Raw genomic sequence first — 23,480 nt, forward strand, 5'->3', positions numbered from 1 at the left:
GACAGCTAATGGTAACAGAGCGCCCACTACAGGCAGCTTTGTGCAAAGCATTTTATATAAGTTTTATTTCACTGCCCTCTCCCATTCATTGCTATCATTAGTCTATTTTACAGGTTAGGTGCTCAATAACAGCCTTGAGGTGCCAGAGCCAGTTCTTTGGGATTCTAGGGCTCAAGTTCTTGACCATTGTGGTGGTACAGGTGCCATCCAGAGGATGTGAAGGGGAAGGGACAGAGTGAAGGTGGATGGTGATGCTGTTGATTGAAATAAGAAACTCATACGGAAGGAAACCCTTTACAGGTGGAGTTTTTTATTTTACATAATAGGAATATATAGCTATATATAACTTCCAAGAATACATAGAACAGAAATATTTTATTTGGCTCATAAATTCATGTTACCTTCCTACCTGTTTCCATATATTTCTTTTTCCGCCTTCCCATCCTTGCTTTATACTTTTCTGCTCCCTACGGTGGGAAAACACACTTCTTTCTGTGATTGGTTTGGTAGGTTCTTCTTTGGTAGATTCTTAGACCCTAGGTAGAGGGTCAGTGTTATTTCTCATTGGTGCTGTCCAGCAAGCAGAGTTGTATGAAATCTCATCATTTGTAAAGCATTTTACTTGCACTCTTGTTTGTGCCACCCTATTAAGTGGACCCAGCTGTACTGTATCTTGCTTAGTCACAGGTGAATGAGTTGTCTACTCAAGGTGACACAGGGGTAACCCACAGAGCTGGAAATCACCCTGATTCCTTCCCCAATCCAGGGCTCTGCCCGTGCCGTGCTTGGCCACAGCCCACACGTGTGACTGTTTGCCTGGGGCTTCCTGGAGAGTCTACAAATACAAAGGCTGCTTGCCCCGGGCGCGCCAGTACACACCTCTGTGGTCTCGGAGCGCGGTTCCTTCTTTACTCCTTGGATACACTGATGCCCGACATCATAGCAAAAACAGCCCTTGATTTCACATTTGGCAGAAGGATTAGGACATAAACGCCCTGGTGAGTGGTAATAGGTGCTCAACTGTGTGTGTGTATGTGTGAGGGACAAGGTCCTGCTTTTCTCCGCAGCTTTTATGTGTGAAGGGCCTGTTTGACATGGTAAATATTTAAATCCTAAGAGTCAAGAAGGTTTTAAAATAATCTTTACACCGAAAATATTTAACATTTTCCCAGTCACATGAAAGCAGCGTTTCCGATGGCTGCAGAGTAAATAGAAGTTCATACTGCAAAATAGGGCAAGTTTTATTCATTAAAACCTCTACAACTCTGCAACAGATGCTTCTTTAGGTTGTTAATATTTATCTAGTGCAATGTACAATGATTTAAATCAGACCTTTTGAAATCCTCAGAGGCTCTTAATTGCTGTGACCTTAAGCAAGTCAGAGTAGCTATAAATTGGGCATAATAGTTTCTACCTTAAGTGAGTTAATGTATATACTTAGTATGAAGCTTAGGAAAGAGTAGGGGTTCTGTGCTGCTTCTTCCTTTTTTTTTTTCTTTTTTTTTTTCCTTTTTAGGGCCACATGTGCGGCAGGAAGTTCCCAGACTAGGGGTCCACTTGGAGCTGCAGCTGCTGGCCTCCCGCAACAGCCACAGCAATACCACCCTACTAGTTGGGTTCAGTTACCACTGAGCCCAAAGGGGAACTCCTGTGCTTTTTTATTTCTATTTTGAGAAGGAAGAGTTGGTCCCCTAGAGTGGAATGCTGTTGGTTGTAATGTTGTCCTTTTATCACAAGAGGGCAGTGCTAGAATAGAAAAAGCAGGAAATGCTCTTGGTATTAGAGATGGCAAGAAGTTTAACAATATTGTTCAGCCATTTCATAGGATCAGAGAAGGGGGCTGTGATTGGCTTTGGTTATTTATTTATTCTCTCATCCATCTCTATAAAGTTCTCTGGTAATTTTTAAGCACATTTTGGAAAATGATCTCTTACAGATTCTCCCCTCCAAGTAAAATAGGCCTTTATTTTATTTTCTTTTCCAAACCCTCTGTCTCTTCAACAAAGCTGTTTTTCTCAAAGATGGTCTTCTCTATCTTCTGCCATCTTTGTCTTGTTGCCTGTCTGATTCCTGGGTTCATTCTCATTTCACCCCATTATCTTCAGACATGGAACTTCGCTGTTCATTAGGAAACATTTTTCTGAACCCATTTATTGAGACAGTACACGGGAAAGGTGCCACGCCCACGGTTCTTCTCTTCATCTTGTCAACTTGAAAAATATGCACAACCTAAAAGTTGAGAGTTAACTTTTATTTGGGGCAAAATGAGGAGTGTAGTCCAGGAGGCGGCATTTCAGATAGGTCTGAAAAGCCGTTCTAAAGATGCGGTGGGGGGATTGTTGGTCTGTGTGTGATTTTTGGCGAAGGGAGAAGTACCTGCAGCCACGCACACATTTTATAGACGGTGGCTGCTGCTGCTGGTCATGGGAAGCAGGTGTCACCATGAAAGCTTTTAGTACTTTTCTAGTTATGAAGAGATGGCAAGAACTGAGCTCATAATATCCTCTCCTGAATATATCTATCTGAAGACCTGTGCTGCCAGTTTTCCCAGAGCACAGAGTGCCGCACTCCTGATCTTGACCCTGAGCTGGTGAGGGTTGGCAGCTGCAGTGACTCCTACTTCAGTCCTTGCAGAGGCACATGGCAGATGCCCGTCTCCAGTTCACAGTCTCTTACTACTTGTCTGTGCTCAGGTAACCCCTCTGTCAGGATCTGATGGGAGTTTATTTAGCATCCTGCATGGGGCATCCGTGTACTGTATTTAGTTTTGTTGCCCATGTCAGTCTCAGATTGGGTGGGGGTACCACCTAGCCACTGTCACAGAGCCACAGGACAGACTTGCTCTCCGCTGACAGGGGACTGCCCTCCCTGATCCAGCTATCAGAATGCTAATGCTAGGCCATTCTCATTGAACCTTCCCACAGCCAGCTTGTCTGATCTTGTTAAGCTGTGTCTAATGCTGATGCCAGAGACATGCTCTCAAAGTCACAGACTTTGTCTTTGCTGTTTGTTAGGGAAAAAAACACATTTGTCTTAGAAGTATTTTGCCTTCCTGCTTGGCAATAAATTCTTCAGACTGTATAATACCTTGACAAATTCAGAGATTAGATTCCATCAAGTTTTTATTTCCTAAAAGGACTTAGAGTACTTGGTAAATTCCAGGACTAAATTCAAGCTCATGAAAGAAACCCAGGCATTCCCAAACTTAATGGCAAGTCTTGCCTGTAGGCCTAAAATAAAAAAGGGTAACAATATTTGCTTTGTAAAACTTTGTTTCAGGATCCACACACTTAAAGGACACATTTGGTTTTTTTAAAATGACTTTTATTTTTCCCTTATAGTTGGTTCACAGTGTTCTGTCAATTTTCTACTGTACAGCACTGTGACCCAGTCACACATACATGAATACATTCTTTTTCTCACATTATCCCCCATCATGCTCCATTACAAGTGACTAGATATAGTTCCCAGTGCCCATTTGTTTCTTGATGTTAACAAATATGTATCCAAAACAAATACACAGTGAGACAATGAACTCTTCTTGAGCCATTCATATGGAAGTGAGTTAAATATGCATAATAAAAATGATACCCCTTGAAGGGACAATCAGAAAAAAATCTTGTATTCATCACTGAGACTTCTTCTGTCTATTTTACTGTTTTTAAATTTCATCAGAATGTCTAACTTCTGTAAATGGTTCTTCTGTGGCTGCTTATCGACATTATTGACAAGGACTGTGTTTCTGAGCTTGGATATCAGTGACTCATAACCATGGGCTTTAATACCATCACCTGTGTTCATAGTGTAGTTATGTTTATAGTGAAACATATAAAATGCCTTAAACCAGAATGCCTGCTTTAAGAAAATCCAGTATCCTGTAATCCAGACATACGTACAAAGCAGAGAAATTAAGGGGTGATGAGTTGCAGTACAAAAGGATTCTTTGATTTACAGCAGGATTCATCAGATGGGTTCCTTTGAATACAGGCTCCCCCAGAGAGCTGAAGTGTTTTGCAGATCATTCAAACCACTTGACATCCAGACTGGGGGACAGAGAAACTCGGAATTTAAGTGTTGAAAAGCCATCAATTGGAGATTAACACCAAATGAATAAGAGATTCTCTGTTACTTAAATAGCGGAAAAGATATAATTTGCTTTCTAGAAATGTAGATAGCCCTATTTTATATACATTATAGGTCAAGTCAGAAATCTTTTCCATTTTTTCAGAGTTCCCATCGTGGCTGAGCAGAGACGAATCTGACTAGGGGCCATGAGGTTTCGGGTTCGATTCCTGCCTCGCTCAGTGGGTTAAGGATCTGGTGTTGCCATGAGCTGTGGTGTAGGTCGCATGGCGCAGCTCTGATCTGTTGTTGCTGTGGCTCTGGTATAGGCCAGCAGCTATAGCTCCAGTTCGACTCCTAGGCTGGGAACCTCCATATGCCGTGGGTGCAGCCCTAATAAGACAAAAAGACAAAAGAAAGCTTTTCCATTTTTTAATGGAACACCTACTGTGTGCCAGGAACCATATAGGACTACTTATTATTTCTACCGAATTCTGCTCATGGTCTTCTGAGAACAATTGAGCCTGTTTTGCAAATGAGGATACTGAGGCTTCTTGGAGCATTCTACCCAAAGCCTGAAGCATTTGTAGTTGGCAGAGATGAGTTTCGAATCTAGGTTTACAAGGCACATGCTCTTCTCCCTGTGCTGCCTCCAGGGGATTTTCCTGCTCTGCATGGAGTGTGCGGACTCCGGCATCTCCAGCTGTGTGTCCTTTGCCCGATGAGCCCTGCCTTCCATCAGGGCTGGATTGTTGTCATCTTTGTTAATTTAGCTAATAGCAATTTTTATAAGTGGAGTTAACCAGACCCCACCTATTCCACTGAAACACATATCGTACCAAGATGTTGTTTGTGACTTCAGTTGGTACCTAGCTGGGCAGGAGGAGAATCATGGAAGTTGGGGGCTGCCCATGGTGGAGGTGGGCGCCATCTAGAGGGCATGTTCTGGCAGTGCTGGGCAAGAGATGGGGAGGAAGCTGAATACTGGAGCAGTAGGGCTCCCATGGGGAAGGGCTGGCAGGTCTAAAATGCTGGGCAAGGAGGCAGAAAGCAGGCCCAGTGATGGAGGTGGTGGCCAGAGCAGGCTGACAAAGAGGGCTGCTATCAGAAGGATGCCAGAGAGGAGCCGGGGAGGGCTGTCAGAATAAGGCAGTCAGCTACTTTGAAAAGAATTAGGTTACCGGGTGAATTATCAGGACATCGAGATGCAGAAAGACAGAAACCCAGTTTCTCCAACTGAGGTAGGAACTCTGTTATTAGGACTGGAACATGGGATCAGAGTTGGAAAAGCAGAAATGCAGATTCTTCGTTTCTGGCTTCGATCACTTACATTTCATCTGGGTGAGTTAAAGGATTGGCGCCCCAGCCAGGAATGGATTGGATCCTCTAGATGAGGGTCAGGTGGCCCTCATTATTGGAACGAGGGTTAGAGGGGGAGAAATGCCAAATGTTTGATATTTTCCTGGTGATTTGGTGGTGTTAGGTATTCAATAAATCTATAAATTGGCTGATTGAAAAAAGAACCTGGGTGGATTAAATTAATAGTTTAATCAATCAGATTGATCCATTTTCCTACTGAGCCTTGCAAAGAGATACTTAAATTTCATGTAAAAATTCATGTAAATATATGGGAGGTAATTAGACTGACAAGTTTCTAGTCTCAACTCTTGTTAGCCATGCTTCAGGCAAAGGATTGAACATCTTTCAGCCTGATTTTCCTCAACCTGTAAAATAGCAGTAATTTTAGTGTTGCGGGATTGTTTTAATACTACCGCTGGTTAAGACTATCCACAATTTATCAAGCATTTCTTTTGAGTTAGGCATTGTGCAAAGCACTTAAATACATTATTGTCTGTAACTGTTGTGGGGCATTCATGAGACATATCAGGACACCTGGCCCTGTGCCTGGCACCTTGCGTTCCACTCCCACACCTAGAGACCCACGTGGAAGGTGAGTGGGTAATTAAGGGTTTAGAAGGTAAGAGAAGGAGTGATCAAGTGGACTGATAGGTGGGAAAGAGCTGGATCCGATCAGAGGAAGGAACCAGTTAGCATATCAATGATGGGCCGTAGGTAATTTTTTGAGAGCCCATCACCCCTCATTGCGTAATAGAATTGGCCTCCGAGACCCAGTGCGCTTTACTAACACAATAAGTTCTTCCCAGGTGTCACCCAGGGGGTATTGCACTTAGGATGTGTCTGATGCAAAGCAGACTTTCTTTGAAATGAGCGACTCCCCAGAGGTCTCGGCATAACTTGGGACTCACAGCCGCGTTCAGCTAAGCCAGACTCCTGTTTCCCCAGAAGCCAACCTGGAGACAGGATTTGGCTACAAGTGGTTTTTATGGAGGAGACCGCAAGAAGCATGGGAAGGGAGAGGAGAGTTGAGCCAAGGATGGAGGAGTGTCAACAAAAGTGTTGATGAGATTTCCGCTGTGGGCAACTGGGCTCACTCCTCCTCCTAGGGACCCTCTAGGAAATTGTGTAGGGTAGGAAGCCAGGGTGTTTAGCTTCCTACTCTTAGGCATCTTTGATGGAAGATGCACCTAACAGGCATTAACTGCCCAGTGTTCTGCCTTCAGGCGGAGCAATGCAGGTGCCTGCGAGAGGAAACCAAAGCTTTGTATGGGAACTGTCTGGAAACCTACAGATGCCTTCAGGCGTAGGGGTGAGGTAGGTCACAGGTTGGGAGAAATCAGGCCTCCAGCAGCATCTACTAAACCCGCCTTCATATTTGAAGACATTCAAGTGTTTAAAATCTTCATTTCCTATTTGAAAGTCCTCAAAATAAATTGCTATCTTAACGCAAAACAGGACATTCCTTCACTGCCAATGTTTCATTGTCCTTGCTGATTGCTTTCCTTGGTCTCGGTCATTGTAAATATTTCCTTTCAGGTAATCTTTCTGAATATGAATCTGCAAATGAGCAGAAACTAAAATAGACTGAATAGCCCCTATTTAATAAGTATTGAGACGTGAGCAGCTCTCTGAGGCTGTGGGAGCTTAAAAGTAATAGGTGTGTTCCATTCAGAAGTGGACACTTTCCACCGCAGGCAAAAGGCATCCATTTAGCATCTCTACAGGGTTTCAGGCTTGGAACTCTGACCTACAGGGTCTGGTCAGCTGGAAGTGGGGACCGAAAGAAGAGGGCTTCTGCCACACTGACTCACACTCATGCTGCTCACATTTAATCTGCCCTTCAACTTAGGTACTGAGCAACCCATGGTGGTTCTGCTACATAGAGAATGTTTGAATGTAAATGTCTTTGTTTGATCATTATTTTATAAGCCCAGTGCAAGCCTGTGCCTCAAATTTAAATGTAAATGTGGCCTCCTGCCCGCCTCCTCCCCGACTAGAAAGTTGGTGATTCTTTTTTTTTTTTTTTTTTTTTGCTTTTTGGGGCCACACCCATGGCATATGGAGGTTCCCAGGCTAGGGGTTGAATCAGAGCTATAGCTGCCAGCCTACATCTGCAACCTACACCACAGCTCACAGCACTGGCAGATCCTTAACCCACTGAGTGAGGCCAGGGATCAAACCCGCAACCTCATGGTTCCTAGTTGGATTCTTTTCCGCTGCGCCATGACGGGAACTCCAGGTCATTCATTTTTAGAGTGAAGATGTTCTTAGGACTTTCTTCTTCCCAGGGGCTCAGCCATCTCGGTGCCCAAGCCACACTTCCCAAATCCACTCAGATTTCTAAGTAAATTTGTCTGAAAAATACTGAGTGTGCTGAAAGTCAAGTTTGAACTTGTAACCCCTTTTTTTTTTTTTTTGGTCTTTTTGTCTTTTCTAGGGCCACACCTGCAGCATATGGAGATTCCAGGCTAGGGGTCTAATCGGAGCTGTAGCCACCACTGCAGCCACAAGGGATCTGAGCCACATCTGCGACTTATACCACAGCTCATGGCAACACCAGATCCTTAACCCACCAAGTGAGGCCAGGGATCGAACCCGCAACCTCATGGTTCCTAGAGGGATTCGTCAACCACTGAGCACGATGGGAACTCCTGATCTTTTAACACTTCTTTCAGATGAGGTTTTACAGTTCTCCTTTCAAGGCCCAATCTTGCATTTGTGACTCCCTGTCCTTATATTTGAGAGGCTCTAGTCTGAAGGAGGAGGTGAAGGAAAGACGGATCCCACACTCAGCTCTGGTAGGAGAGTGAGGGATACTGGGAATGAGCCAAGGTGCTGGGTGACACAACCGAGACTGGTGCCCCTCTGCACAGGGGTTCTGATGCACGGAGATCTGCCGAGAAGGGCACTTGGCAGTAATAATGTGACTGAACATTGTTACATGTGATGAGGCAGCGGTCACAATAAACTCTCTAGGGCACATACAAGAACAATGTCAATCTTTTGTCTCTATGACAAACACCGCTCACTAGCAAGAAAACAGGTTTCTGCAACTTTCACAGCCTGTGTCTTAGTTTGTATACCTTTTAGTGACGGTGACGTGTGTCAGCAAAGGAGATGAGAAATGGAGAAGTCAAATTAATCCATAAAAATCCACGGCTAGCTTACCAATAACAGCCCTTCATAGTTCCTTTGTGTTATACTTTGTGGATAGATTATTAAGCGATGTGGCTAGTGGCAGGAATAATATCTATGGTTCATCCCTGTTGGGTTTTAAAATAGAAATTAAAAGAATTAAGTATTGGAGTTCCTTTTATGGCTCAGTGGTTAATGAACCTGACTAGCATCCATGAGGCGCAGGGTTCAATCCCTGGTCTCGTTCAGTGGATTAAGGATCCAGTGTTGCCATGGGCTGTGGTGTAGTTCGCAGACACAGCTCGGATCTGGCGTTGCTGTGGCTGTAAGTGTAGGCTGGCAGCTGTAGCTCCGATTTGACCCCTAGCCTGGGAACCTCCATATGCTACAGAAGCAGTCCTAAAAAGACAAAAAAAAAAAAAATTTATCCTGGAAAGTATGAATCAGGCTCAAAGAATTCTTCAGGGTTTAGATGATTTAAACAAGTAAGTAGGCTAGTGGGATCCTCCAGCAAACCTGAAGTTGTGAAGATCTGTAATTAATCCATCTTGTGTTTTTACTAGAATTTGAAAATTACTCAGAAGTATCTAACTTGCTGGATATTGATATTTCAGTTCTCAGGATATTTTTCTGACTGAGTTTGTTTGCAGCTGCTTTTCTGGAAAATTTATTAGCAGGCCATTTTTCGTATTTCCCCCGATCTTTCTTTCTCTTCTGAGATATTGATTTTATTTTCCTGAACACAATTTTATATGGTAATATCTGGGCAGAAGCAATTTACTATGGTTCAGTGAACTGGATTCACTGGATTCTTAACAGGCATTTGTCTTAGTGATGTGATTACAGAGTCACTAGCTTGATATTGATAACATTTCCCTATTGTCATGTATTTAGATGCATGAAAGGAAAACTGTGCCTTCTAACTCAGGATTACCCTTGTGCGTCTCCCTTAGTTGATAATGCTTTGCAAAATTAATGTCCAGGTGATTTTGAGTGATTGTTTGCATTACTTGAACTAGTTAGGATTAAATGCAAGCATCACCACTCATGTTGCATGCAGAGAAGAAATTACTTTTTTTCTTTTTTGTCTTCTTAGGGCCACACATGCGGCATATGGAGGTTCCCAGGCTAGGGGTCAAATCGGAGCTACAGCTGCCGGCCTACACCACAACCACAGCAACACCAGATCTGAGCTGAGTCTGTGACTTACACCACAACTCACGGCAACGCTGGATCCTTAACCCACTGAGCGAGGCCAGAGATCAAACCTGTGTCCTCCTGGATATTAGTCAGGTTTGTTAACCGCTGAGCCACGATGGGAACCCCCAGAAATTACTTTTTAAGTACACCTTAAAATTTTAAGTCTTGGATTCAGGACATTTTATAAACTAGTCACACTGTACTTTCTCAGATGTTGTTTTTACTCTGTTGTGGCTGCAGGAGGCAGCATGATACAAAAAGCGTGGAATAGATAGTCAGCTACTCACAATTAGAATCTGGCTGCATCACTTATTACCTGTGTGAACGAGGGCCTCATGAATCCACCATTCTGACCGCCCCCCCCGCGTTTCCTCATCTCTATAAGCCAAACTAACATAACAGTATCTATTCTAGTTTTTTACTTAAACATCATAGCTGCACTCTTTTTTATTAAAAAAAAAGCAAAACTGAGTTCATCTTCAAAAAATCTCCTGTTTCCTTTTTCTTTTTCTTTTAGGGCCGCTCCTGCAGTAAATGAAAGTTTTGGGCTAGGGGTCGCATTGGAGCTGCAGCTGCCAGTCTATACCATAGCCTCAGCAACACCAGATCCAAGATGCATCTGTGACCTACACTGCAGCTTGTGGCAACACCAGATCCTTAACCCCCTGAGTGAGGCCAGTGATCAAACCCACCATCCTCATGGACACGATATCTTTTTCTTAACCTGCTGAGCCGCAACGGGAACTCCTCCCCAGTTTTTTTAAAGATAGTAGTCATATAAAAAGATAACCATGGGGAGTTCCAGTTGTGGCTCAGTGGTAATCAACCCAACTAGCATCCATGAAGATGCAGGTTCGATCCCTAGCCTCTCTCAGTGGGTTAAGGATCTGGCATTGCCACAAACTCATATCCCCCATTGCTGTGGCCATGGCATAGGCTCTGGTTCGACCCCTAGCCTAGGAACTTCCTTATGCCGTGGGTGCAGCCCTAAAACGAAAATGAAAAAAAAAAAAAGATAACCATGTCTAGAGAAGTCTTGCACAAGATTGCCAGCAGCTTTATTCACGATATCCCCAAACCAGAAACAACTCAAATGTTCACCAATAGGAGAATGGATAAGCAAATTGGGGCATATCCATACAAGGGAAAACTACTCATCAGTGAAAGGAAAAAACATCTGATGCTTGCAACAACATGGATGAACCTTACAGACATTATGTTGAGCAAAGGAAGGCAGACACCAAAGAGGGCATATTGTCTGATTCCTTTTACATGAAGTTCTAAAACTGGCAACATTCTCTTTTTTTCTTTCTTTTTTGGGCCACACTTGCGGCACATGGAGGTCCCCAGGCCAGGGGTCCAATTGGAGCTGTAGCTGCTGGCCTACACCACAGCCACGGCAACGCGGGATCCAAGCCACGTCTGCGACCTACACCACAGCTCACGGCAATGCCAGATCCCCAACCCACTGAGCGAGGCCAGGGATCGAACCTGCCACCTTATGGATACTAGTCAGATGTGTTAACCACTGAGCCACAGTGGGAACTCCTGGCAACATTCTTTTATAGTGACAGAAATCAGAACATCATTTGACTCAGAAAGGAGGATCCTATCGGGAAGGGAGCGTGAGGGAACTTTCAGGAGTGATAGACATGTTCTGTCTTGATTTGGGTGGAGACTCCATGGTGTATATATTTGTCAAAACTTGTTGAACTGTGCAATGGAACCCAGTGTTTTATTGCATAGACATTAGCTGACCCTTGGACGACATGGGTTTGAACGATATGGGTCTACTTGTAGTGGAACGTTTTGAATAGTACATACTTCAGTAGTGCATGATCTGTGGCTGCTTGAATCTGCTGACATGAAGGAAGCAGATGCCGATACTCATTTTCTACCACGTGGTGGGGGTCAGCACCCCAACCCCCACATTGTTCAAGGGTCAATTGTATACTTCAAGGAAAACTCATTCATCAGTGAAATGTTTACTTTTTTGTAAAACAAATGACTTTTTTTTTTTTCATTTTTTTGGGGGGGATTCTCAGGATGCAGTGACCATCTGTACTCTGGGAATTGGGACAGCCTTTGGAGAGTCCATTCTGGACAACACACCCCGCCATGCGACCATCGTTACCAGGGAGAGCAGTGAGCTGCTTCGCATCGAGCAGAAGGACTTCAAGGCACTATGGGAGGTGAGCCCCAAGGCTGCTTTGTCAGTTAACGTGGTTGCAGAAAAGAGAGGGAGCTGCCACATGGATAATGGCATTACAGTCAAGCCTTAATGTGTTCTGTTCTGAGCTGGTGGATGGAATTTAATTTGCAAAACTTGTTTTTGAAATGAGTGAATGAAAAAGCCATTTTGACATAAGACATCCTTCTCTCTCTTCTTTTTCTAATTTGGTGCTTGCTCAATTTTCTGTAGTTTGACATACCTTATAATTATTTCTTGAATGACCATAGAACATTTTATGTATTTCCTCCCTCCTCTTCCACAGATGTATTCTTAACCAGGGAACAAAATACTTTGACATTTTCTTTGGCATTTTAAAAATCATCATTGGCATGTTCCTGGGGAAAGTGGAATGAATGGGGTTAACATCTGCTGCATTTAAATGCTTTTAAAAATGATGTGCCCTGTAATAAGGTGTGGGAAACAAGGCACATAAAGATGGCTGGTTACTTGCCAATTTCAAAATGCACGGGTGGCACAGCAGTGGCTGGATGTAGCCAGTCCTGGCGGCTTGTGCATTTCCCACTGCTTACCGTTGCCCCTTAGGGTACCACGCTCATTTACAAGAAGGATAGGGAATAAATCATCTTATATGCAGTGATGGCAAATGGAGCACTTAGAAAGGCTCTTGCATCTCTTATGCTTATTCCTCTTCAGTTCTTCAAGCTTCTGATTTTAACCTGTGGTTGTTCCTTATCTTTGTCCTTGGCTCAGTATGTCTACGTGTTAACCCATCGAGCTGGCAGGCTGCACCACTTGTCCTAGTGTGGCTAAGATTTTAAACTTGATCTAAAAAGAATTTTGTGTAATCAAATAGTTTCCTCCAGAGCCAAACAAATGACAGATGCATTAAGGGAGCAAACCTGCAGGTGAATGAGTGATGCTTTGCCTTGAAAGTCCTGCAAAGCCTTGGAAGGCCTTGGTGGAGAAACCTGTTACTTTTATTCTTGGCAGTAGTGGATAAATTGCGGGGTTACTTGTTTGAAATGTTCCTCTTAGAAAATATTAAAGAGCTCCAACAGCTCTGTAAAGTTCAGAGACAAAAGCGAGTTTAGGAAGGCAAAGCTAAAGTAGGTTTGCATGAGGTGTGTGTGGAAAGGTTTTCTGTCAATTAAAAGGGACCAGGCTTGAGGCAAATAAGCCGCCTTTTGGATCTTTCATTTAAAAGGTAAACTGAAGAGTCTTTTCCAAAAAGAAAACTTGGAAAACCGGTTTCAGAACAAAAATGACTCCTACTTATGATGTGTGTCATTATAACGGCTTTAGTCTGTGATCACTTTTTCAAGTTGCTGGTTGAGGATGATTTGTGGCAATACTTCAAGATTTATTTTAATTAAGAGGTCTCTGTGCTGTGAAAAATTCCTGAGAAGTTGCTACCTGGGAACATTGTAAAAAATTATTCTAATAAAATTTCAAACATAGAAAATCAGAAAGGATAATACACTGAACACCCATTACACTCACTTAGGTCCAACAGTTGTTAACCTATAGCTATGTTTGCTTCATCTATTTTTTGCTGAACCACTTTAATGTAAATGATGGGCATCGTCTTAGTTCATCCTAAATATTAGCGTATAGCTCCAAAAAAATCAGAATATCCTGCTACATATTCATAGTAACATTATTTCACCTACAAAACTAAAGATAATATCCTAAGATCATCTAACACCCAGTCTGTAGTTCAAGTTTCCCCATACATATCCATAAATATATTCCATGAGTATTATCTGTTTTATTGCAAACCAGGCACAGATAAAGAAGCATGCGTTACGTTTGGTTGGTTGATTGTTATGTTGAAGCCAGTCTCTCTCCTTTCCTGCTTCTCCGTCTCTGTCTCTGTCTCTATGGCATTGACTTGTTAAAAAAGGCCAGGTCAGTTCCTCCCGCATTCAAGGTTTGTCTGATCATTTTCTCATGGCATCGTTTTTGTACTCCTACTGCAGGGTTCCCCGTACATAGAAGTTAAAGCTAGGAGTTCCTGTCATGGCTCAATGGCATCGAATCTGACTAGCACCCATGGGGATGCAGGTTCAATCCCTGGCCTTGCTCAGTGGGTTAAGGATCTGTTGTTGCCATGAGCTGCGATGTAGGTCGCAGACGTGGCTTGGATCTTGTGTTGCCATGGCTATGATGTAGGCCGGTGGCTATATCTCTGATTTGACCGCTAGCCTGGGAACCTCCATATGCCATGGGAGCAACCATAAAAAAAAAAAAAACAAAAGTTAAATCTAAAAGTTTAAATAGATCAAGTCAAACACTTTTTGTTAAGAAGCCAGAGGTGGAGTTCCCATCGTAGCTCAGAGGTAATGAACCCAACTAGGATCCATGAGGATGCAGGCTCAATCCCTGCCCTTGCTCAGTGGATTTAGGTTCTGGCGTGAGCTGTGGTGTATGTCATAGGCGGAGCTGAGATCCCGTGTTGTTGTGGCTGTGGTGTAGGCCGGCAGCTGCAGCTCCAATTTGACCCCTAGCCTGGGAATTTTCTTATGCCATGGGTGCGGCCCTAAAAAGACACACACTCACACACACACACACAGAGTCAGAGGTGATACTGATATATTAGGATACTAAGAATGTTTGGGTGCCTCACTGTTAGTGATGCATTTGTTTGATTAGTTTGATCCCTTAGTTGGACTGTATCTGAATATATTTTAGGGCTGTTTTCCATAGAGATTTCCCTTAGAGGAAAATTATTGAATGGGGTTATTGATGTTGAAGGCAGTCTTTAGTATTCCAAACCTTGCCATATGATTTGGTAGCTCAGGGGGTGCAGCCCCCTCCAAGCATGATTTCTGATCACCCCTGCCAGTGACTTAAGTGAGCTGAAAACGATGGGGAGTTTTTAGCCTTATCTCTTATTTTACAGGTTAGCACCTCATATGTGAGTTTCAACTTGATCTGTGAGCTTTAGAACCTCATAGTAAGAGATTAGAAAGATACGTAATTTTATTTACCTATTCATGCAACCAAGTATGGCATGCAGATGATGCAACCTGTTTTTTTGTTTTGTTGTTTGTTTGTTTGTTTTTTGTCTTTTAGGGCCGCACCCGTGGCACATGGAGGTTATCAGGCTGGGGTTGAATTGGAGCTGTAGCTGCCAGCCTATGCCACAGCCCCAGCAATGCAGGATCGGAGCCACCTCTGTAACCTGCACTACAGCTCACAGCAATGCCAGATCCTAAACCCACTGAGTGAGGCCAGGGATCAAACCTGCGTCCTCATGGATGCTAGTCAGATTCATTTCCTCTGAGCCACAATGGGAACTCCTTGATCAACATTTTAACTGGCTAAAGTGTGCATGTAGGGAACCCCATTATTTAGCAATCAGTTCTGTATGAATCAGAACTTTAAATAGGCCCACTTGTGCATATACTGTGCATGATAATCCTGAGAAATTGTGAAATTCTAGATTACCTCCTAAGTAAAAAAGATTGACTTATGTTTATTCAACAGATACTTAATGAGTATCTCCTGTGTGTCAGGCATGGCTCTAGTCGTGAACAAGATGGACAGGGCTTCTGCTTTCTGGGCCAGGGCTTCCCTTCTGTTTAGGTGACTGAACATAAACTAGCAAGTCAAGAACATTGTTTCAGAGTGTAGTATATCCTTATCGTTAAATTCTATTGCTGTTCTTTGGATATGGGTGATCTGTTGATGGCACATGCAACCCTAAACTTCTAGCAAGATATTGGACAATCGGAACACTTGTTCCTGGATTATGTCAGATAACAGTTTATAAGCCCACCATTTGTTTCACTGGTGCATGGTATCCGTAAGCAACACTAAAACCTAAGCTCATCCTGTCAGCTGAAGTCTACCGACTTCAGAGCTGGTAGTCACGTATCCGAGGGGAATGTTGATGTAGCTTCGGGATTCAGGTAGAAGCCTAATGAGATGGTTCAGAAGGAAGGCAGCAGAAAGCTAAGCTGGGGACCACCTCTCCTGTCAGCATGGTAAGGAGCCCCCATTGGGCCATAGTTCCCACACAGTAGAAATTAGATAATCCGAATCATGGGTCTGAATTTGTATGTTCACCTCCTTGGATGGCTTGTTTTGAGGAATGTCACGGTGGGCCCATCACGGGGCAGGCAGTCTTTAGATTTCCCCCCGTCTAGGCCCTTGATGTTACTTAAAGTGGTTGAAGGATAAAACACCAGGACCAGGATTCGGCGCTATTTCTTCTAACCAGGAAAGCGATGGTATCTAATCACCAAGAGGAAGCAGCCTGAAAGCAGCTCTTTAATAGGCTGAGCAAACAGACTATTTTAAATCTTACACTCAGGACTTTAATGGCAACAGAAAGCGAGGTAATCCTGCTCCCTTTCCTGACCAAAGGCAAGCTTCCCTAGCTCTCCACAGACACACACTCGGAGAACTACGTGTGAGATTTTGAAGTCCTATTTAGTTTCTTCCCAAATACATTTGCTTTATGTCGTGTGTCAAATCGGTAGTACCCAGAGTATTTTGAAAAATTATTGTTGTGAATGCGACCAGAAGCATTATTCAATCAATTACCAAAAAAAAAAAATATTCCCCAGGATATAACTGAGGGAGCAGCTTTATGCTTTTCTCTGTACCCTGTATCTTTCCTAATGAAAACCACTTTCATTCCTCTTTCCTTTGCATGTTGCAGTTGCTAATTTATGGTCATGTTTGAGGGCTCTTTGTTGCTCCATATGAAAGTCAGGTCACATTTTCTTAGCTTAGGTGAATTATGGTACATTTATTCAGAGTTGGTCTAATTCTTCCCTCTTTTCATGCCTCTTTGATATTAGAACTTAATAAACATCTCATTTTTCAGTAGCATCTCAGGGAAGGAGGGAGAGGGAAAGGGAGAGAGAAGGAGAAAGTTATGTTTTTGAATTTCAGTCAGGAGAAAATTAATGAAAATGTCTTGGAGTACCTGCTTTAGTTCTGGAGAATTAGAATTTAAACTCTTTGACCCTAGTATCGCATAGCCTCAGTAAAGAATTTAAATGGTAAAGTACTTAAGTGTAGGCTTGGGAGTTTTAAGCTAGTTATTAATACTTGATCCAAGAGTATGAGTATTTATGATTGCTGGTGGCTCTCGGAATAAATAAAGACTGATTTATTCTCCAATTCCATGAATTTCTCCTCGGCGCATATTGTCTAAGGTTTCCACTGGTTCGAACAACAAAGCAAGGGTTTGTTTGTTTGTTTGTTTTGTCTTTTTGCCATTTCTTGGTCCGCTCTTGCGGCATATGGAGATTCCCAGGCTAGGGGTCTAATCAGAACTGTGAACACTGGCCTACGCCAGAGCCACAGCAACTTGGGATCCGAGCCGCATCTGCAACCTACACCATAGCTCATGGCAACGCCAGATCCTTAACCCACCGAGCAAGGCCAGGGATCGAACCCGCAACCTCATGGTTCCCAGTCAGATTCGTTAACCACTGCGCCACGACGGGAACTCCAGCAAAGTTTTTTTTTTTTTTTTTTTTTTTTTTTTGGTTTTCTCCCTAACTTTCTAACATTGTGTGTGAAGATGCTTTCAGGTTTGCAGCATGTTTTGACATCCCCATGGAACGTTCCAAATACACGAACTTGAATGAGGAGATGAGTCCAGTGTGTTCAGAGAAGTAGGTTAGAGAGGTGCTCTCCATCAGACTCGTAAAAGACAGCCCGAGGGGACCTCGCACCAGGGACCTGCCACCTGTTTACCTGTGTTCCACTTGCACGAACATCATTCTGGCCAAAAACTTTCCTTCTTTGTGAGGCCATGTTGGGACATGTCCACAATAATATTTCCCAGTGAATAAATCCTTTGAAATATAAAGGCAGCCACAAAACGAGAGTCTTTAAAAATAAAAGCGATGTTTTAAATTTGTAGTCGGACCCATGCCACGAAAGAAATGCTTTCTTCACTATAATAGTTACCCAGAAGCCACTGTGGTTTTATTCTAACCAGGACATACCATGTCACAGAGACCTGTTGCTTAGATATAATGATTGATCCAGTGGATTTTATTCCCCAGTAGGATAAACTGAATGGTAAAAATCATGTGCATGTTTCTGTCTTAGGAAAAGAATGTAATTTGTAAACAAGAATATTTCTACGAGTCACGACTATTGTCAAAGACCTATTTCTACATCAGTCTCTGTTCCCTGATTTTCAATGTTTTATTTCTTGTTTCTACCAGATACGTTGGCAGTTGTTGGACTGAAAAGCTTTTTACCTATTTGTATTTACTGCCTCTTTTGGACTAGGCAAGGAGAAAGAGCCCTTTTCCATTAATAATCTTTCAAGCCACTATGAGAATAGGATGTATTGAAATAACAGCAGCTTAGTCTTTGATGCACTTTAAAAACCATATTGGAATAATATGCCACTCAGAGGCATCTGCTCCTGCTTGAATAGATTTGATGTTCCGATTGGTCTTGGGCTGTCAGAAAAATTAAAGCCAAATACTTAAAACGTAATATCTTAGAACATAAAGATCTCAGAGGTCCTTTGGGTAGGTTTAAATACTTTATTTAGCATGCAAACACTTTCAGGTTGTTTCACGTTTACATGAATGGTAGGCTTTCAAGGTGGGCAGGTATTTCAGATCAATGTTTAGTGGTCCCGGGTACTGAGGTAGCACTGCGTTGACCCATCTTCAGACAGACGGCCCCTTACATGCCTGTTAATGCACAGGGACCCGTGCCCTCATCTGAAGATTAACGGGAGCCTAAAAGCCAAGGGACCTGCTTTTTCCCAAGTCGGAGGCCGGCACTTACTTTTGGCAACGTTGAGGCTTGTACTGTAGGGTTATTTCCCAGGCCAGAAATTTGCATCAAAGGGCTAAGAAAAATACATCCCAAAATAAACATGAAAGCCAAGACTTCATGCCAGGAACTCCAGCCACACACATCCTGTTGGCTGCTTCTCTTGCCACTCTCCTCACAGTTCTGCTTCTTTTAAACCAAGCGGAAGCCTGCTCCGGTGACTTGGGCCTTATATCTGCCCCAGGGTCTCACTCCTCTGTCCTCAGGCTTTTTCTTGGAATGGCGAAGTGATTCAAATCCACAGAGGAAGGGAGGGAAGTTATCAGGAGGTGACGAGAGTTAAAATACACGTATATGGGAAGTCTTTTCCTATTGCCTTTGACTGCCCGAGCTTTCCTGGAGAACCACCAGCCCCGGGTTTCTCTCTGTGGACTGAGATCCTCTTAACAGCAATAGATACTAACAGGAAATTATCGGCGATGAAGGTGCATTTTGCTGTCCAAATAAAGGACAGCTCTTCGCTGGATGTCTGAGAACGCTGAGAAAAAGAAAAAGAAGGACGTATGCCCTCCAAGGTCAGAATGAATCTTTTTCTTTTCTTTAGCACAGAAATATTACCTGTCACAGCTTGCAGTTTGGTTTGAGGAATTATACTGTAAAATATCTCTGGCTTTTCTAATTATGTTCCACCAGATCTAAATATGTGCATGGACATAATTTGATTTCATCTTTATTTGTGTGTGGAGGGGGGTGTGTGTGTGCACGGCGAAGGGGGAGTGGCAGCGCATCTTCTCTGATTGTGAGGGATGTGTTTGCTTCGCCTGATGATCTTAAATGTTTCTGGAGGATGATCAAGATGTTTGTTGATAAGTAGGCAGAGTTATATTTATCACATTAATATTAAATATACATATTTATCTGGTGAGTGGCATATATTAAAAATGAATTTGGAGTGAGGAAACAGATTGAGAGTAATGGTGTTTCACCCTCTGGACGCCCCGTAGGTATCTTGCCTGCAGCTCTCAGACTGTATGAAGTCCTTAGTTTTTATGGGAATTCTGTTATATTATTGATGACTTGAAGTCCTACCAGCTCCAAAAGCTATGATCTCATTGTTTCTCAGAAGATGAGCAGGGGGTCTGAGCAGATCAAGGCTTGGCTGGCAGGGGCCGGGAATGCCCAGATGCTGTGGCTAGGCCTGTTGGCAGGGTGCTGTAAGCAGTGTCATTTCTTCTTAGGCCATGCTCCTTCGGGTGTTCCTTTTCAGGAGTGTGCAGTGGATACCTGTGTCTTTTAGGAGTTGCTGTTAGCAGAACTTTTTGAAATCCTTGGCCTGGTCGTGCACTTGCTAGCATGCTGTAGGCACTTCCTCCCCAGGCTCACCTTGCAGTGGTCCTCTTCTCTCTCAGCCCACCTCCCGGGGCCGCATGCCTGCTAAAGAGCTACTTGACTCAGTGTTCATTGATGCCACTTTGAAAATTTCTTCTCTAGAAGCTCCTGTCGTAGTCCATGGACATACTTGGCTCCCACCATGGGGAGGTGTGAAACGCATTGCCTCTGTCTTTCTGCTTTACAATCTAGTGGAGAAGACAGACGGGCATAAACACAAATCACCCTCACATCATACAAGCTGAAAAGTACTGTCAGAAAGATCCGGGGTGCTGGAGAGTGTGTGGGGGAGGGCAGAGGGATTCATTTCCACCCAGGCTATCATTTCATCTAGAGACAGAGAGAGCTGCTGAGTTCCTGTGTGGCCAACAAGGCTGTTTTTCAGAATCCCGAAAGGATTGGGGTCAGCGAACCAAATGACAGCGTTTGAGGAAGTCTGGTCCCCAGGGACTGACCCCACAGAAGGGGCGGGCATCCTCCCTTGTGCTGTGCTGCCTTCTGCCTTCTCCTCCTGTCTGGGGCCCCAGGGAAGGCTCGATTAAGGGTCTGCCTGTCTCTGAGGGTGTCATGTGTTGTATTTCCAAATGCCTGGCTTTGTGTTTTGTGGCTTGGTCATCATCTGGAGAAATCTGCTCTGAGGTTTAATGGGTCCCCTGGGCAAAGGCAGTTCTAGTTGGGAAAACTTTTAAGAACTTGAGGCTTTCAGAGAGAACTCGTGGTTTGGGCTGGGGATATCGTTAAGCGCTTTATGTGTCAGGAGCCCTGTGGTCATGGGACTTTCCCACTCTTCTCAGGCCGAATTCCACTCCTGTGGAGTCTGCAGGCCACCACGGGGAGGTTAGGGCACAGTCACTGGGGCAGGGTGTCTGACACCGAGGAAGGAGCAGCAGGAAATCCTGTCCCAGCGTCGGCAGCTCCAAATTCCTGCAGTCTTGCCTGGGGTTGATCTCCCTGACCTCAGTGTTTTGAGCTGTCTAGCTCAAACCCATAACTGCAAGACAGACCTTCTGAAAGCTATTGATGTGGTCCAGTGGTCTGGCCTGAAATTCTGATCTATTCCTGGTTTAACCCAACTTTGCTGAATGACTCTTTAGAAAGCTCTTGGCTTCTGGGGCCAGCTATTTGTGAAATAAAGATAGTTTTGCTTCAATTCTGCCTTGCTGACAATTGTGGTCCAAGTTTCTGTTGACTCTTAGGGGCTCTATGCCTTACAAGTTTTAGTGTCCACCCCTTCACCCTTTGGTTTGCAAATCAAGAAGGCAGAAGCAAAAATTATGTGAATGGAAAGGATAAAATATAGGCAGCTGTTTATATCATTCAAATGTATTATTTGAAAGGCAAGAAGAACTTTTGGGTATCTTTCATCAGTTGTGATTCTTAAAATGAGTTCCACGTTAGAATCACCCGGGGAGTTATTTAAAAATTCCCATGCATGGAGTTCCTGTCGTGGCTCTGTAGAAACGAATCTGACTAGCAGCATCCATGAGGACAGAGGTTTGATCCCTGGCATCGCTCAGTGGGTTAAGGATCTGATGTTGCCGTGAGCTGCAGTGTAGGTCGAAGATGCGGCCCGGATCCCACGTTGCTGTGGCTGTGGTGCAAGCTGGCAGCTGTAGCTCTGATTCAACCCCTAGCCTGGCAACCTCCATATGCTGTGGGTGTGGCCCTAAAAAGACAAAAAAAAAAAAAAAAAATTTCCATGCATGGGGGCCCTTTGTGGACCGGCGAAACCAGAATCTTTAGAAGGTGGGGCCTGGGCATCATAGTTTCCTAAAGCTCCCAGATGCATCCACTGAGAAGCCCTGTCTCCCAGCCCTGGGCTCTAGTAATTCACACCGCTGCTTTGCCCTCACTGGCACACGTTTCTGCGTGTCCCTGGCTGGCATCTTGGCCCCATGCTAAGGCTCTATGATTGGATAAGCTATTTGTTTCTTACTAGTCTGCATTAAATCTTCCAGTGTAATGATGCTCTCCTTCATATAAACATTCTGCTTCCAGATTGGGGTTTCTGCCAGATTTAAGTGATCATGGCCATCAGTACTTTAGAGACAGAGCAAGTGGGATTTATTTGAGGCTTTGTGATTAGAGGCTACCTATGTGATCTGGTTATTAGAAGCGAGAAAAAAAGTGCAAAAGCATCCCCAGATTCCAATCCTACAAACATGCCTTCTCGTAGTTGTCAGAACAATGGTGTCATCATGCATCACGTAGCTCCTGGAAAATTCCACTGTGCCCTTGTGAGAGATAAGAGTGAAAAGGGCAAGTAATATCTTAGTATTTTTATGAAGAGAGTTTTGAACTCCCGGACCCTCTGAGAATGTCTCGATCTGCCCCCTGAGCTCTTGGATTGTACTCTGAGAATCATTTCTTTAAGATAAATTGCCAGAAATAGAAGGGTATGAAAATTTTTATGGCTTTTGATGAATATGATCACACTTATTTTCAGTGACTTTTATTCTGCTACCAAGAGTATTTGAGCATGCAGCCTTGGCCAGCATGACCATTTTATCTATTTAATATAAATAGACATATATATGCTGATATATATGTATATTTAGATACTTATTGCCCACTGTTATTGTGTGTGTTTGATTACTGCTGAAGTGATAGAGATTTTCATCTGTCTGTGAATGAAAGGCTGGGAGGAGACTGTTGCCTCCTGAGATGAGGATCCAGATGATAAAAAAGAAAAGGACTCTAAGAAAGACAGGTTGAGATCAGATCAGGAAGGCCAACATCTGGGATTGCCAGGATTCAGGGACAAGGAAGGCCCAGAGCATGGCCGTTCTTCCAATAGACCAAGAAACTTAGAAGCTGAGAAGTGCTGGAGCCGAAAGAACCCAGAGCGAGAGGCCAAGTGCTGCTCCAAGACTGACCCATAAGAAACTAAGGACTGTTACAGATGTGCTCGGGGGATCCACATGGTTTGGAGGCCTGCAGGTCTTCAGCAGCGGGGGCTCTGCTGCCCCTGGTGCAGCAGAAGTTCCTACTGGCCATCAAGCCTGGGTCCTGGGGTCACAGAAGGGGTCCACAAAAATAAATCAATAAACAAGCCATAATAAGAAAAGAGTTTTATTTGAGCTAAACGAGGACTAGCCCAGAAGCCAGCTTCCCAGATTACTCTGAGAAGTCTGCTCCAGAGAAGCATGGTTTGAAGCGCAGTTTTAGATCTTATCAGAACAAAGAACATTAAACAAGTCAAGGACATATTTCTTCAAGGTTTAAAAAAAGAAGGAAAAAAAAAAAAAAAAAAAAAAACAGACCAGCACATATACAATGAGTCAGTTTGGCCTGGGTACCTGGAAAGAGCCTTATCAATTGAAGGAGAACCAGCATTGGCATCCCAGGAAGGGAGGCATTTAATCTTTATTTTTAA

General features: G+C 43.6%; 1 protein-coding gene across 7 annotated transcripts in view; it reads left to right on the top strand.

Moving 5' to 3' along the window:
- RAPGEF4 (Rap guanine nucleotide exchange factor 4) overlaps window positions 1–23,480 on the top strand; it is a 320,273-nt gene that overhangs the window by 59,148 nt on the left and 237,645 nt on the right. For 4 of the 7 annotated variants that reach the window (XM_084999522.1, XM_021075197.2, XM_084999527.1 and 1 more), the window contains exon 4: window positions 11,802–11,948. In XM_084999522.1, coding sequence (XP_084855648.1) covers window positions 11,802–11,948 — 147 coding nt within the window. Of the gene's footprint in view, window positions 1–10,273; window positions 10,435–11,238; window positions 11,949–18,934; window positions 19,291–23,480 lie in introns of those variants that run through there. The other 3 variants (XM_084999526.1, XM_084999528.1, XM_084999523.1) reach the window with 2 other exon arrangements.

The sequence above is a fragment of the Sus scrofa genome, chromosome 15, assembly GCF_054392235.1.
Source record: "Sus scrofa isolate SSC_HxYL_T2T_F1_AM1 chromosome 15, Sscrofa_HxYL_maternal_Yorkshire_Landrace_v2.0, whole genome shotgun sequence".
Classification (NCBI taxonomy): Eukaryota; Metazoa; Chordata; class Mammalia; order Artiodactyla; family Suidae; genus Sus; species Sus scrofa.